Below are 16,074 nucleotides of genomic sequence, written 5' to 3'. Positions count from 1 at the left end.
ACCGATGGCTTTTCGTGGACTCAATTCGTTTCCATTGTTTGTCGTCCTGGATGCTTTTAGGGCGATCAAAATGTCACAGTTTTGTGCCCAGAAAAGGGACCACTAGGGTCTACTTTAGTTTATAAATCAATAGTTACATTAGTAAGTTCACAAATCTACAAATCTAGCTTCCAGTAACCTTTGAAATTCAACTCGTGTATTATTCTATTGTATTTACAAATCTAATAAAGTTTAACCATCACTACAAGGGGCTTTTACCATTTACTTAATTTAACTATCTGAAACACTTTAAGTGGCTTTTACAAACTTGATATATTTGATTTTCTTTTCAAGTACTTCAACTACATTCAAGACCAATTCTTACAGTAAATTAAACATTTCTGTGTTTTCAATTTAACTTACTAATGACTTGATTATACATTTTAAATTGTAATCACAGCCCTGGCTGGTGTAGCTCAGTGGACTGAGCGCAGGCTGCGAACCAAAGGGTCACAGGTTCGATTCCTAGTCAGGTCACATGCCTGGGTTGCAGGTCAGGTCCCTAGTGGGGGTCCATGTGAGAGGCAACCACACATGATGTTTCTCTTCCTCTCTCCTTCCCTTCCCCTCTCTCTAAAAATAAATAAATAAATACTTTAAAAATAAAAATAAATTTTAATCACAAAGGTAGTTTTTAATATTCTAGTATGCCAAAGTATAAATGTTTTATGTATTTATAGCAATATACAAATCACTCTTAAACATATCACACATTTTAAAAAAATATTTAAATAGTACTGAAATAACGACTCACTATTTTGTACTTTAACTCCAAGTTGCCAGGAAGGTGAAGATACTTGCCCACACACGAAATCAGGCCCCCTGAACGGGTGGGCCTCACAGGCACTGAGAACGCACAGCTCCCAGGATGAGCTACCCCACCGCCTCGGTCCGATCCACGTTTTCACAGAAGTCCGGCTGCGGTTAACACCACAGACGCACTGCGGTGCCTTTCTGAGTATTTCCTTAGGAGAGGTGCCTGGAACGGTGTGGCCGTTTTTCAGGACTCTTGATAACTGTTTTCTGGTGGCCTTCCCAAAAGCTTGTCACCAGTTTGCACCCCAGGAATATTGCATTGTCACGACCATGTCGCCATACCTTTGGCAGCATTGAGTATGATCATCTTCATCGTCATCGCTGCCAGTTTGCATGTGGGCACAGGAAGTCTGTTCATCTGGGGTTCATTTATTTCGTGCCGAGTGCGGTTGAACGTGGTTTAGAAGTTCGTGGTGCGTTGCCCTTTCGGGGTGTCCCCTTGGCCCACTGGTGGGGACTAGGGCGGATGGGGCTGGGCGCGCTGGCCACCCGGAGGCCAGGCCCCGTCGGAGCCGCGGCAACCCCGGGCCCCACTGCCAGGGGGCGCTGCGACCTCAAGTCCCCCGCTCCGTCCGGGCTGGGGCGGCGCCGTGGGCGGGGAGCAAAGGTTGGTGCCTTCACACCCCGAGCTTCGCCCGAGGGGCCACGGCGTCATGGCGGTGGGAGCTAGACTCCGGAGCAAGGCGGCCAGCAGCCTCCCGCGCCGCGGGCCCCGGGGGCAGAGGGTCGAGGAGGCCGCCGCGATCCTGGAGCACCTGGAGCTGGAAGACGAGGCGGCGGAGAGCGCAGCGAGCGCGGGGCGCCCGGGGGCGCGGAGCGCGCGGCGGGTGCACCTGGCCGTCCTCCCCGAGCGCTACGAGCCGCTGGAGGAGCCCGCGCCGGGCGACAAGCCCAAGAAGAAGTACCGGCAGAAGCTGAAGAAGTACGGCAAGGTAGGCCCCCGCCCTCTGCCCTGCTGGTCGTCGGTGCGGGGCGTCCGGGGCCCGGGCTTCCCAATTGTCCCCAGGGAGAGCTGGAGTCTGGTCCCCACCCGTGACGGCGCGCAGCCTCTCTGAGCTCCCCCGGGGTCCCCGTCAGCCCCCCACAACCACCCGTTGCCCAGCACTGAAGCCATCCCCCCCCACCCCCCCAGACTGCTCCGCCTGTGACCTGGAAAGTAACAGGAAAGTTTCAAGGGATGACAGAAACTGAAGCAGAGGTGTCACTGGGCACCGGGCGACCCGCTACCCGGCTGCTGATAGTCCCAAGGGTCGCTCGCCAAGGTGGCTCTTATCTTCGGTGTGTCTTACACCCCCTTGCGAGTGGTGGGCAGGACAAAACTCAGCGTCCCCCGTTTACAGGTGGCAACGCTGAGGCCTGGGTGTGGTCGGGTGGATTGTAGAAGGTGACCCAGTCGGAAAGTACTGAGTTGCAGCCCAGTTTCTCTGTTTTCGGCCACATCCCCTCCAGCTCTCCCACCAGCTGAGAATTGTTTCTGCCCTACATACCCCCAAGGCTCTTTCAAAGGCCCCGAGGGCTCCTTATACACACAGATATGCACAGTTATCCGTGTGCTTCTCTGGGGTCTGTGGACACACTGCCGTTTGCCTGCATTGTGGGTGTGGAGGAGGAGAGACAGAGAGACGAGAAGAAAGAGACGTGGACGTGAATGTCGGATAAAAAGGACAGTTTTCTCCTCCGAGACCTGCCTGGAAGCGTTTGAAGTTACGGCAGTCCCTGCTCCTGGGGCTGGGCTCTGCTGCCCAGAAGCAAATCTCAAAACTAATTGTGTCGTGGCCAAAGGACAAGGGCCTCATCTGGTTTATTATCCTGTTATCTGTGTCCTGGAGTGGCTCTTATCGCACCTGAAACCAGCCCGTGTCCATACCTGCAAGCTTGGGTTTGTCATCCTCTCTAAAGGTACGTCAGCAGCTTTGGGAACAGTGTACGAGCAGGCAGGCAGCTGTAAAATGCGTTCATAGAAACCATAAGGCTGGGACCTGCCGGCTGAGTCATGCCAGGGCTAGTCATCTCCCTCCTGGTCCCAGGTGAGCCCAGAGAAGCCAGCATCTGCCTCTCAGCAAATGGGGAGCCGATAATGTGGACATCTCAGCTCAGAGGCTGCCTCAAAAGATGCTCTTGGGGGGTCCTTCCTATGTGCCAGGCATTGCGCTAAGCACCAGGGACATCAAAATGGGCACGATGCAGCAGGGCCCTGGAGAAACCCACAGCCCCTGTACGCATGGCTGGGGCTGGGCGGTCCAGAGCCCGGGCAGGTGGCCCTCAGGGACAAGGATGTAAAGTCGGGGAGATTTGCAAGCCAATGGTGACACGACGACTGTGCACAGAAGGACGAGTGAAGGTTTCGCAGGCTAACGACCATGAGGTCCTACTTCGCACCAGGACGGATGTTACCGACACACGCACACGCCACACAGAAAACACCAAGTGTTGATGAGGACATGGAGCAGCGGGAATTCTTGCGACTTGCTGGCGGAAGTCGTCGATGGCGCAGATGCTGCGGCACACAATTTGGCAGTCCCTCAAAAAAAATTAAACATAGATCTGCCACATGATCCAGTAATTCCATGCCTAGGTGTGTGCCCCAGAGGATGGAAAACAGGTGTCTAAACAAATTCACATGCATTCGTAGCAACAGTATCCACAGTGGCCAGAAAGTAGGAACAATCCAAGTGTTCGTCGACTGATCCGTGAATAAACAAGGTGGGAGGCCTATGTAGCATGCGATATTATTCGGCCATAAGAAGAATGAAGTACTAATACATGCGATAACACAGATGAACCTCTGAAACACTGCGCTAAGTGAAAGAAGCCAGACACACACACAAAGACACACACAAGGACACGTGTGGCATGTATGCACGATTCCATTTGTATAAAAGGTCCAACATCGGGAAAGCCAGAGACACAGATCACAGACTGGGCGTCGCCAAGGTCTGGGGGTGGGGGCAGGACAGCAGCTGTCTAATGGGCGTGGGTGTCCTTCAGGGACGATGCCAATGCCCCGGAAGTAGATAGAAGTGCGGGGCACACAACATCGTGAATGTGCTGGATGCCCCTGAATTGTCTGCTTTACAAATGGTTACATTCTGTTGTGTGGATTTCACCTCCATGAAGGAGAAGGGGAAGAAATTGACCAGGTGGACAAGGGATGGCCTTCAAGGGGGCGCGGCCAGTGCGAGCAGAGATGAGGTTTCGTGAAAGCCCTGCAGGGTCACGCGCCAGCTCAGCAGACTCGCCCAGGGCAGACGACACTGTCACGTCAGCGTTGGTGCCCTTTCTGCTCTCAGAAGAGCCGCTTCTCCTTTCATATCTTTTCCCCTAAAGCAACCAAGAGGGCAACTGGTTCAGTTCCAACCTAGAAGAGGAAGATAGCTGACCCTTCTTTGCTGAGATCGAGAGAACAGCCACAGCTCAGCTAGAAATGGGGGGAGGGGATTCCCCCTGCTTTCATCACTTGGGGAGACGTCCCCGTACTTGGGCCCAGTGGAATAGGGAGTGACCTGCAGACAGTTCCCCGTGACAGTCTTGTACTCCATAACGACGTTTCGGCGAACCACAGGTCACCTATACCACCACGGCGGTCTCATAAGATGATAACAGAGCTGACAAAGTTACCTGGCGAGGCCCCAGCCATGGTTACATTGTAGCACTGGAGGAGCCTGGAGCCTGCTGCCTGTAAAAGTACTTTACTTACCGCTGGTAACAACTGCCGCAGGGTGCCCTTTGTCACACTGTGTGCAGGCTCGCAGCCGGGGTGTGCAGCAGGCTAGACCCTGCAGGAGCAGGCTAGACCCTGCAGGCTGTGTGGGTGCACGCGGCCTGTCTGCACGGGGAGGAACTCACCGGAGGATGCATTTTGCAGAAGCATTTCTGCTGTTACCATGGAGGGCTGGCCCCTCCTTCCAGGGAGGGTGATTCAAGTTCCCATTGGTGGAACTGCTCGACTCCTTCACCCAAGTCCCTTCCTGCTTCTGTGCACAGAAGAATGTTTGGCCTTGGTGACCTCTGAAAGGATTGGCTGGCTCCCCACCCCCCACTGCCCCATGGCCCCTCCCAGGGAGGCGGCGTTCCCAGCTGATTTTAGGTAACCATGCCTGCTGGTGTTCACAGGGTGCACTCGTCCTTGCAGTGCCGTTTTCTGGGCTTGGCGGGGGGGAGATGCACGTGCTGTGCCCCCCAGGGTGCCTGCCCCCTGCTGTGCGCACCAGTCATGGGGAGCACCTCCGAATCCTCGCAAAAACCTTGGAAAACGGCGGACCTCACTTCGCAGCAAAGGAAGTTTATGGAAGTGAAGCTTTTTGCTCAAGGCTGCACAGCCAGAGAGCAGCAGGAGCAGGTGGGGTGAGGGGAGCCACCCCAACACTTGGCTTAAAATAAGAGGTGACCTTCCCGGGCACCTGGGAGAGCCGCAGAAGAGGTGTGGGTAAGGAAAGGAGTTAGATGTTGTTAATCGAGCTGTTAGGAGCGAGTGGGAGACGGAAAACAAAGGGTGTGGAACAGCCTTTGGCTCGAGAGGGAGACAAATGCCACCACGTTCTGAGCAGCTGGTCAGGACTCCGGCAGTGAAGCCAGACTGCCCTGCCGCCTCGGGCTGTGCTCGACTCCCTGCCTCAGTTTCCTCCTCTGTCGCGTGGGCCGATACCAGGGCTGTGGTGAGGGGTGCAGGAGGGATTGCGCGTGGCCGCCTCAGAGCCCGTGTGGCAGGTGACAAGGGTCTCGCAGCTTTGGCGCAGGGGGTGGAGGAGAGGCCCTGGGGGCCCGTTCCTTTTTTGATCCGTGTTTCGTGAGCTCTGACTCAGAAAACGTCAGCCTCTGTCGCTGACTCCACCCCCTCAGCTTTGCGCCTGCGTCCCGACAGAACGTGCCAACCGAAGACCCCACGCTTGCGTTTCGGGGAACGTGGGCCTTGCTGAGAGATGGTTTCCTGGCCAAGACCACAGACGTTGCGGGCCCAGACCACACACATTTATTCTCTACCGCTCTGGAACCCAGACGCCCACAATCAGTCCCCCCCCCCCCGCCCCTGAGTGACAGTGTCGGCAGGGCCAGTGCCTTCTGGAAGCGCCAGGAGAGGACCCATTTCTTTGCCGGTTCCAGCCTCCAGGGGCCCCTGCCCCCATCCTCACAGCCAGTGGCACAGCACCCACAAACCCCTGCCCCTCTGCCTCGTCTGAGTCCCCTACATCCCTCTTGTAAGGACCACGGTCCTTATTCAGAGTCCTGTAGAGTTGTGGGGGTCCTTACAGCGATGGGGCCCTCCTGGAAAGTCCAGGGTCATCTCATCTCGAGACCCTTAATTTAGTCACATCTGCAAAGTCTCTGTCCCATGTGAGGGACCACGTTCCCTTACTCTGGGGATTAGGACGAGGACACCTTTGGGGGCGGGGGGGGGTCGTTATTCCACCTGCCACACCCTCCCGTGTCCCCCACGCCCCTGTGCCCCTCTGACAGAGGATTTGGGTGGAGAGCTCTACTCGAATCCAAGGGTTCAAAACGTCTCTCGAATGCCATGAAAAGGGCCCTTGGTAGATGTTTCGAATTTCTTTCCTCCCGTTTCCTCAACTCTGCGCTTTGACAGTGTTCCCGCTAATGAGCTATTTTAGTAGCTTCCCCCCCCCCCTCATTAAGTGGCAAAGATGAAGTGACAAGCAGTTTTTCAAAATAGCAGGATGAAGGAAATGGGGGTACAAGTACCCCAAATGTGGAGGTTAACTCGGGCCATCTGCGATGCCAGTGGCATCGTGGACGCAGGGTGCTCTTGGCTGTTAGACTTGCTCCCAGAGGACAAGTCTGTTGTTGTCGTTATTTCAAACAGGTAAGTGAATTCTCCTGCTGAGACTTATCACACCTTTGTAGAGCTGTGTCTCTCAGCAGCACCACCCCTAACACACACACACACACACACACACACACACACACACACCCTAAGCTCTCATGGAGAAGTCGCCTGGGCAGCGTCCCGGGGGGTCAGTGTCTAGAGAAGCCACTGATGTGACCTGGCTCTCCCATGCTGCTGCTTTAGCCCCCGAGGGAGCGAAGGGAACCCCCAGACCCCTTCTGCGTGCGGGGATACAGTGTAACCTCCCCACCTTCATTCTGCTGTCGTGAGGACTACCGTAGGGAAGTACACGCTTCAGAAACTTTCCTGAACAGATACTGAAGCATCTTATTATCAGCCCCATAAACCTAATTACTGTGGAATAACAAGAGGCAAATGGTTATTTTACAACCAGAGTAACTGCCCACAAGTGTGCCAGGCATTGTTCTAAGTACTTTCCTTGTGCAACCCCATTTAATCCTCTTAACAACGCAAGGGGACAGCTACTGCATAGTCCCATTTTACAGGTGTGGAAACTGAGGCCAAGCACAGTTAAGGCAGTGACTGAGCTGGAATTTAAGCCCAGACTGCAAGCAGTGAGTCACAAGGTCACACTCTGCCTTCAGGAAGAAGGAAAGTACGTCCCTGGCGGGTGTGGCTCAGCTGGCTGGAGCATTGTCCCGTAACTGAAAGGCTGTGGGTTGACTCCCAGTCAGAGCACATACGTGGGTCGCGGGTTTGGTCCCAGGTCCAGGTGCGTACGATCCCCAGTCTGGGCACGTACTGGAGGCAACCCATTGATGCTTCTCTCCCAGACCGGTGTTAAGGACAGGGCTTAACACCGAGATGAGATTCTTTGGGATTGAACTTCAGCTCTTCCTCTTACCAGCCGTATGATCGCAGATAAATTTAACTCCTCTGTCCTGTCTTCCTGTGGAAGCCTCTTGGCCAAGGGCCAGCGGGAACATATTGGTAGCCGTACCCAGTTAGCTTTAGTTGCTCGGGGCAGTGGGCAGCCACGTGCCAGAGGGGTCAGGAGGTCTCAGAAAGTGCGGACCTCGCGTGGAGAGTTGAATATTTGAACCTGATGCAAGGGAGTCATCAGCATTGAGGAAATACTTGTCATTGGAAATGGATGAGACCACTTAGGGAGAGGGTATTGGCAAATAAGGGAGGGAAGAAGGGAGAGAGGGAGGGGGGAGGAAGGAAGGGAGGAAGGAAGGAAGGGAGGGAAGGAAGGGAAGGAAGGAAGGAAGGGAGGGAGGGAGGGAAGGAAGGGAGGGAGGGAGGAAGGAGAGGAAAGAAGGGAGGGCACCTGGGCTGAGTCCTGGATAACTCAGGACACAGGCTGGCAGAAGGGGCACTCCAGTCAAGAAGGCTGAGCACAAGGTTGGGGGAAACCAAGGGAATATGGCGTCAAAGAGGCCAAATGATTGTGCACGGAGTGTGCAAAGCTGCTGCGAGGTGGGGACAGAAGAGCCACTGGGTCAGGCAACGTGGCAGTGGCAGGTGGCCGTGGCCTAGCATCCTGGATGAGCGCGGTGGGAGCCACGTGGAGGCCGTACGTGGGGACGGCTCTTCCCGTTGGTTTGGTGTGAGGGAGAGCGGAGGCCGGGCAGGGTGTGGGGTCTAGGCAATGGGGGGAAGAGAGTGGCGATCCTGGAGAGGGGAAAGCCAGGGCTGGGGTGACAGAGGACACGGACAGCAAGTGTCACAGGAGTGGCCCTGGGGGACGAGGGCCACTCTCTGCATGGGGACACAGGCGAGGTGGGAGAGGCCAGGTCGGTGGTGGGACGGTGAGGGAGTCCCCTATGACTTCTGACCCTTTCGGTGAGAGATAAAGTGGGGTCACCTGCCGTGGGCGTGGCGACCCTGCGTGTGTGTCTGTGTTTGCTGGAGGCGGGGCGGGGGGGGGGGTGCCTGCGGAGACAGAGAAGGGTCAGAAGTAGCACCTGGCAGAGAGGGAAGGTCAGCCCATTGGGCAGATGGATAGGGGTGCCGGGCCGTGAGGGAAGTCAGAGTGAGATCTGCAGTTGTGACAGACACCACGTCACTTGGTTATTGGAGCTGCACAGGTCGTGGGGCTGAGAGACCAGGTGGATGATGAGATCCAGGCCCCCTACATGCATGCAACCACTGACAATGATGAGGGAGGGACGCTGGGGATGAGGAGAGAGGAAGGTCGGGGCCAACCACGCGGTCCGTGTTAGTCCGCTGGCCGTGGACTAGCGTCTTCTGTTGTGGGTTCGCATCCCCGGATGCCCCCGTCTGGCACCGGGTCCTGCGGAAAAGCAGGGGGAGCGGGGCCAGAGATCAGGAGAGCATGGCCCGTCCGTGCCCTTCGGGAGTTTGTCACTGCGTCTGAGATCGGGGACTTTAAAAAGACAAAGGCGCGGCTGGGACAGGAACGTGTCCTGGAGGCAGAGAGCAGACAGGGAGGGCTTTGGGGTCAGGGGAATAAAGGAGAACCAGGCCCTGCCCCCAGATGACCCGTCCCGTAGTTCCGTAGCTGGGACGGAGAAGGGGAGCCGGCTTTGGTTACAAAGGAACACAAACTCAGTCTGGTTTTTGTGCTAGCGGGCTCTCTGCTCTCTCCAGAACCTCTGAAGTACCTGGAAATGTGCTCAAGATCACTCTGCACGGGGGTGACCTCGGTCCTGAGCCCCCACGTGTTCCCAGCTGGGTGGGGGGGTGAGCAGCAAACACGGGGACTTGGTGACTCGCTCCTTTGCCCTGGGAGAGGGAAGCAGGGTGATGCTTTCTTTAGGCACATCGCCCCGGTGCAGGAGGCGCCTAACCGAACTCTTTGCTTCTGTCTTGGTTCCTGCAAACAGAACGTGGGGAAGGTCGTCGTCAAAGGGTGCCGCTACCTGGTCCTCGGCCTGCAGGGCTTCGCCTCGGCCTACGCCGCCCCGTTCAGCGTGACCGGCAGCGTGGTGTCGTTTGTCCGCTAGGGGGCAGCTGCCCCGGCGCAGACACGGCCCCCGAGCGGTGGGAGCCGCGCAGAGCCAGAAGCATCTCAGACTTGAAGCCACAAAATACTTGGAAGAAAAAAAATGTCTTTCTCTGTCGAATCGGACGACTGCTGTGAATGGGACATCTTTACCCATCTGCTGAGTGTTTTCACATTTCCTGGACACGGGTCGCTGCGCCGGGCAATCCCGCAGAGAATGAGGCTGGTGTCACCTCTGGGGCCAGGGGTCAAGTTTGCTCACACTGAAGCCACGCGGGGGCAGGCAAACCGTCACCAGGGTGAGCCCCGTGGGTGGGCAGCCGAGTGGTGATCGTGGCGGGGGCGGGGGAGGATTTTCACCCGGAGAGACATGGTTGGAGACCTTCTCCCGGAGAGGCCGCGGGCTGACCGGCACGCACGGCCCGCCCGCCGCGGTTCTCAGGGCACCCAAGGCGCAGTTTGCTCTGAAGGCACGTGCCCCCCATCTCCTCCTCCGCCCTTTGTCTCCGGGAGTTTAATTACAGGCTTCGGAAGAAGGAAGGAAGAAAAGTCTCTTTGAAGGCTGACACTTTGAAGCTGTGTTGACAACGAGTCGTGACTGTTTAAAGTAGATAAAAGCTTGTCAGTGTCACCTCTCTCTGACATGAACTTGTGTGCGGTGGGAGGGAGGGGAGGAAGGAGGGAGAGTTCAAGTGCAGGCTGCGTGGAGAGAACGGTTGGGTCAGGGAGGGCTCCTGAGGCTGATGGGCCCGGTCCAGCCCGGTCTGGCCCAGACGCACGAGGGAGCCTCCGCCCAGTGTCTCGACGCCTCGCCGCCGCCGGAGGGCGCTTCGTGTTGGGCGCGGGAGATGCTGCGTCTGGAAATGAAAGTGTGTGATTCAGAGAACGGACCAGCAAGTAGGAGGCAGGTGCAAAGGAAGTAGAAGCAGGACGAGAAGGAGGTTAGGGGAGAGAGGTGGAGGTACGGGACCCAGATCTGGGATCTGAGTGCTGGGAATCTCGGGTGGGCTGGACTTCGGCCCCGGGAGGGAGCCAGGGGCAGCCTGACGGCAGAGGTGCCGTGGCTGCTGGGTGGACACCCTCTGCAGCCCGTGCGCTCACGTGGACTGCCTTCGTAGCACCCTTTCCTCTTCTGCGCCACCCGCTCTGACCACATCTCACCTGATTCAAGGTCAGGGCCAGCCTGGTCCTCACGCTCCCCCAGGGTGACCCATTGACTGACTCTGGCCCATTGGACAGGAAGGTGGAAGGAAGAGGAGGCCCCTCCTCCCACGCCCTCTGCCAAGCCCCATGATTGGCCACCGTTCTGACTTTGTTTCCAGAACATCCAAAAGTTTCCCCTAGTTATTGCTGACCAGCCTGTGGGGTCAGTGGCAGCACCCACCTGTTGCCCTTAGAAGTTTCCAGGCCATGCCAAGGAGGCCTCCATGCTCATGCTTCACCAGTCAACCCCAGCCAGGTGGCACTGGGGTGTGGAGAAGGCGGGGAGACAGACAGATGGAGAGAAAAGGGAGTGGGAGGAGGAGGACGCTGTGACGGCGGCGCTCGGCTCCGTTTCCTGTCTTGGAGGCTCCTGGGGAGACGACACTTGGATCCAGTTTCTGCATCATTCATATTGGCGAGGGAAGGAGAAAACAAACGTTCTTGTTTTAGCTCGAATGATGAAAGTTGATAACGGGACGTTTTCACCCATGCGAGGTAATTATAGTGTACTTGGCCGCAGGGGGCGGCAGGGGAAGGGAGAGGTAAGGGGCAGAGAGAGCGCAGCGTGGTTCAGCGGGAGAGCCCAGCCCGCTGCCCACAGGCAGGACCGCGGAGGGATTCCATGGAGGGCTGGAAGGACGTCCCCCCGCCCCTGGGGACGCGGAGATGCTGAGCCGCGCCAGAGACGCCCGCCAAGTCTCTGGGGGGATGACAACGTCAGCCCAGGAAGGGACGAGACCTACTGAGGCCCGTGTGAGGAGACCTTGCCCACCCCGCCCCCCATGTTGGACGTACTGTCAGGCCAAGTTCACTGGGCTCTGAACTTCTTGAAGCCTGGTTAAGAATTAACCCAGACATGTCGAAAGTCAAAACCAGACAGGGATTGTCCTGGCAGCCAGATTCAGGGGACAGAAGATGAACCCCAGACCGAGGCTCAGCCTGAGCGGCCACTGACTGCGGGATGGGCCACCCGTGTTGCACGTTACCTTGGAGGCTTTTCTGTCTCTTCAATTTCATTTGAACGTCCAGGTCCACACCCTACTGAGCACTGAGATTTAAAAAGTTTTTTTTCTTTTTTCTGTGTGTTTGATTTTGAGGCTTCTTTTGTATCCCTTCCTTGCCCGATCATGTAAATAAAAACCCCAATTGGTTGAATTTTCTGTGTGTCAAGATTTTTTTGCCACCTCCCATTCTACCCTTGCCTTAGATGTCCGCAGTGGGTGTCCAGCCAACCCTGAGGACTTCCTACAGCAGGGGAAGGCCAGGCGCGGGATCTCCATGGGACCAGCCAGGAGGAGCCCAGGCCTGCTCTGAGGCCCCGGGCCAGGGACAGCGGCCTGACTCTCTCCCCGCTTGGGGTGGGGCCAATTTCTAGCAGCCTAGCAGAGGAGGTTTCGGTGTGCAGGAGCCTCAGCTCACCCTTCGTTAAGAATGGAAATTTCCAGACCCTCTGATTTGGAATGGGAGACATTTCACTAGGAGCTTCTGAAGGAGCTATTGCTCTCCCCGAGCTGGGAAATGCTGGCCCCTGGGGACTACAGCCCTTCGTGAGGGCCACTGGGGCTCCAAGGTGGGACCCAGGGATCTGGCCTGAGTAGGGTGCCAGCCCCATGCTGGGCACGCGTGGGTGCCCACTGGCTGAGTCCTGCCTCTGGGGTGCTCCTTGCCTTCCACCCTGCAACTCCCTCTAGAGACTCGAAGTAGGATCAGAACTCCACACCTCTGGGACCGGTGGTGCTTTTGTTCAAGGTGTTTCTCAGGTGATCCCTCTTGCATAACCTGTTGACCAGGCTCGAGAAACAAAAGTGTCTGGCTCACAGCAGCCATAAAAATCAGGGCACAAGAGCTGGCAGAGCCAAGAGGCCACCCTTCCTGTCACAGCTCTGAGCTCCAGAGTGAGCTGCCTCCGTCCAGATCGGCTTTCTCCGCCGCGCTCCGTCCACCATGGGGAGAAAGCACGTGTTTCCTTTCACTGTCCTTCCCGAGGGAGATGTTTAGAGTTACAGCTGAAGCAGAAAGTGGGAGGCAACACCATTTTTTTTTGCAGGGGACTCACCCATGGGGAAAAAACTATACGTGGTTTTTTTTTTTTTTACACTTTTTAAAAACTGAATGTATTGGGGTGACCTCGGTTAATAAAACCATACAGGCCTCTGGGGTACAGCTCTCTAACACGCCGGTGGTCTGCACTGGCCCCTCCCCAGCCAAAGTCAAGTCTCTCCCCACCACCGTTTGTGGCCCCTGTGCCCGCTTCCACTACCCCCAAACCTCCTTTCCCTCTGGCAGGCCCCACGCTGTTGTGTCTGTGTCTTGTTTTTGTTTTTGTTTTGTCTTAATCCCTTCATCTTTTCGCCCCGCCCCCACGTCCCCCGCTTCCCTCCGACAGCTCTCAGTCTGTTCCTTGCGTCTGCGTGTCTGTTTCTGGCCTGCGTGTGAGTGTGTTCGGTTCATCAGGTCGCACATGTAAGTGAGATCGTGTGGTATTTGTCTTTCTCTGTCTGGCTCATCTTCCATCATTAAAAGGACCCTGAGTTAGGGGTTCCCGTGAGGCCCACACTCAGAGCTGGGACACAGAGACAGCTGATGTTGTGGATGATGAGTTGCCTATTTTGAGATCTTTCGAGTTGAGGAGAAAAAAAGAAGCCTGTAAGTTATTTATGAACTTTCTTTATCATCATCATTTTTCCATACAGAATCAGGCTTGAATTTGTCCTTCAGTGTTTTCATTGCAATAGATCAGAGAGTCCTTCATTCTTTGTTTTTTCTCTGTTCTGTTTGTTCATTTATTTTACTCGTTCGAGTTCACATATAAATGAAGTCATACGGCATCTGTCTTTCTCTGACTGGCTTATTTCACTTAACACGATATCCTCTAGGTCTGTCCATGCTGTTGCCAATGGTATTGACGCCATTCTCTTTTATGGCTGAGTAATAGTCCATTGTCAGCCCTGGCTGGTGTAGCTCAGTGGATTGGGCACGGGCTGCGAACCAAAGTGTCGCAGGTTCGATTCCCAGTCAGGGGACATGCCTGGGTTGCAGGCCATGACCCCCAGCAACTGCACATTGATGTTTCTCTCTCTCTCTCTTTCTCCCTCCCTTCCCTCTCAAGAAAATAAATAAATAAAGTCTTTTAAAAATGTCCATTGTCTATATGTACCATGATTTCTTTATTCATCCATCTACTGATGGAAGCCTGGATTATTCCATCTTGTTACCAATGACAAGGCAATGCCCAGTGTGTTCCGAAGAAGGAAGAAAACCTAAGAGTTCTTATAGTAAAACACACATTCCTGAGAAGACTCAGCCCTGTATTCTCAGCCTCTGGATTGGTCCAAGATGTCCATCTTCCAGATGCCAGGTTGGCCTGGGTAACGGATGTGCGGCCGTCTGGACATGGGAACGTTCTTTCTTCAGTCCTTCAGGGGGTAGTCAGAGGGTTCATCTATAGGGTGTATGCATATGTAGCTCCAGACATAACTGGCAGGTTCAAAAGTGTAGGTTCCCAGGCTGCTTAAGGCGAGAATAGCATGATGTCCTCAGGCCTCCGTCTACCCGCTTGATTTTAGTAACTTGCCAGAGTGACTACTGGGACTCCGTGTGACTTCCTCTCTCTTTCCTCCATAGATGCTCTTCGTATTATCTGGGTTGAACGGGGAAGCTGGCGCACAGGGAAGGTAGGGGATTCCCCTCCGGGGCTCTGGCCAGGGGCCGGTGAGACCAGCCCCCACTGCTGGTTCCAGCCGCCTCCCATTTCTGTTCCCTACCCCCCAGCTCCCATCAGTGCCAGGGCCTGGGAGGAAGAGGGAAGCCGAGTGCGGAATGGCATCCAGCTTGCATTCTTGGTTCCAATGTTGGGATCCGAGTACCTAGAAATGCTCCAAAAAAAAAAAAAAAAAATAGGCGAGGTGCTTACCAGCCCGTCATACTTTGGATATTTGAGATGCCGAGATTGCTGAGCTGCTGATTTGACAAGATCAAGGTACAAGGGGAGGACACAGGCCTGGGCTGGGGCAGGGACCTGTGACCCTCAGCCGCTGCGGTTGACTTTATTTTGCCACACGTCCTTGGAGTGATTCCTCTTCCCATTGACTGGTGACTGTGCCCCAGGGAGCCACCTCTCACCCCAGCACCCAGGGGCCTCTCAACCAAAAGCCCCAAGGGGAGCAGGAAGCCACCCTGGGTAATAGGGAGGCTGTTGGCATAACCTGGCACCAACTCCTCCAGCCCTGTGGTCTGGGCCAAGTTCCCCAACCCCTTTGAATTTCAGGTCTGGCTTGGTTTCATTTGCACAGTAAATAGTACCTGCTCCCCAGGGTTATTTGGAAGATGAAATATGGATTGCACGAAAAGCCCAGCAGGGGGGTATCAAGTGCTCTTCTTCCCCAGCTGCACAGTAGCTGAGAGTCTTTCTTTGCCCCTGGGAGAGGAGGGGGTGGGGGGGAGGGGGAGGGCTGAACCAGGCAGAGGTGCAGGGTGGGGGGGGAGAGGAGATATAATTGGCCTCACCGTGCCCCATGGATGCTTTTCCCTCTTCCCCCTAAATTCACCCTTTACCTGCCCAGAGTGGCTTCCTGGCTTCCAGGTTCGGGGTCAGGGTCAGGGTAAGAGCCCCACCTGCACCTTTGCTGCAGGGGAGCTAGGGCGGGGGCTGGAGAGCAGCAGGGAGAGGGGGTCCAGGCTGCGGAGAGGACTGGAGATGGAGAGGTTAGCCCAGGGGCTTGGCTGGAGGCACAGGAAAGGGTTTGTAGCTTTTTGTCTCTTCCAGAGGAAGGGCTCGGAATTGTTTCCCTGAACGCAGGTTGCTGGGGGTGGCTGGCATCCCAACACCTGAACTGTCTCATCTGTGACATAGGGATGCAGAAGTCCCGTCTGTTCTCCAGAGCTCAGAATGTCCAGAGGACCAACAGGCACCCTGAGGACCAAAGGGAAGGCCCCAGGGTCTCCCAGGAGGCCCCTGCAACATGCAAACCTGCAGGGGACCCTGCTGGCTCCACCGTAACAACTGAGTGACATCCAGGAGGGCCCATCTGCCCTTTCCTTAATCCCCCCAGGCGCCTCCATCTGTGTTCATTCATTTATTCACCAGATCAGTTTGGATCCCCGCCCTGGAGCCCCACTGAGGCCAGGCCCTGAGACTGTCACAGGGGGCAGGGCAGGGCCGTCCCACCTGGTGGGGAGTCGAGAACCATCTTCTGCCAACACGGGGCAGAGGGAGAAGGGCTCTCGGCCCCAGGAAGCCACC

The 16,074-nt window shown here is 55.8% G+C and overlaps 1 protein-coding gene across 1 annotated transcript; it reads left to right on the top strand.

Annotated features, from left to right (window-relative positions):
* Positions 1 to 1,454: 1,454 nt before the first annotated feature.
* CUNH1orf115 (chromosome unknown C1orf115 homolog) lies at positions 1,455 to 11,987 on the top strand. Its single transcript, XM_045817231.1, has 2 exons — positions 1,455 to 1,787; positions 9,511 to 11,987. The coding sequence occupies exons 1-2, from the start codon at positions 1,509 to 1,511 to the stop codon at positions 9,628 to 9,630; spliced, it is 399 nt and encodes a 132-aa protein (XP_045673187.1). The 5' UTR covers positions 1,455 to 1,508; the 3' UTR covers positions 9,631 to 11,987.
* Positions 11,988 to 16,074: the final 4,087 nt, after the last annotated feature.

The sequence above is a fragment of the Phyllostomus hastatus genome, unplaced genomic scaffold (genome assembly GCF_019186645.2).
Source record: "Phyllostomus hastatus isolate PE091 unplaced genomic scaffold, TTU_PhHast_1.1 phas_contig_148, whole genome shotgun sequence".
NCBI lineage: Eukaryota > Metazoa > Chordata > Mammalia > Chiroptera > Phyllostomidae > Phyllostomus > Phyllostomus hastatus.
This window is presented reverse-complemented; position numbering and strand designations above follow the sequence as displayed.

Coding starts and splice junctions, on each gene's coding strand:
- CUNH1orf115 (XM_045817231.1), top strand. CDS start 1,509: ATGGCGGTGGGAGCTAGACTCCGGAGCAAGGCGGCCAGCAGCCTCCCG. Junction 1,788..9,510: donor AGCTGAAGAAGTACGGCAAG/GTAGGCCCCCGC, acceptor TCCTGCAAACAG/AACGTGGGGAAGGTCGTCGT.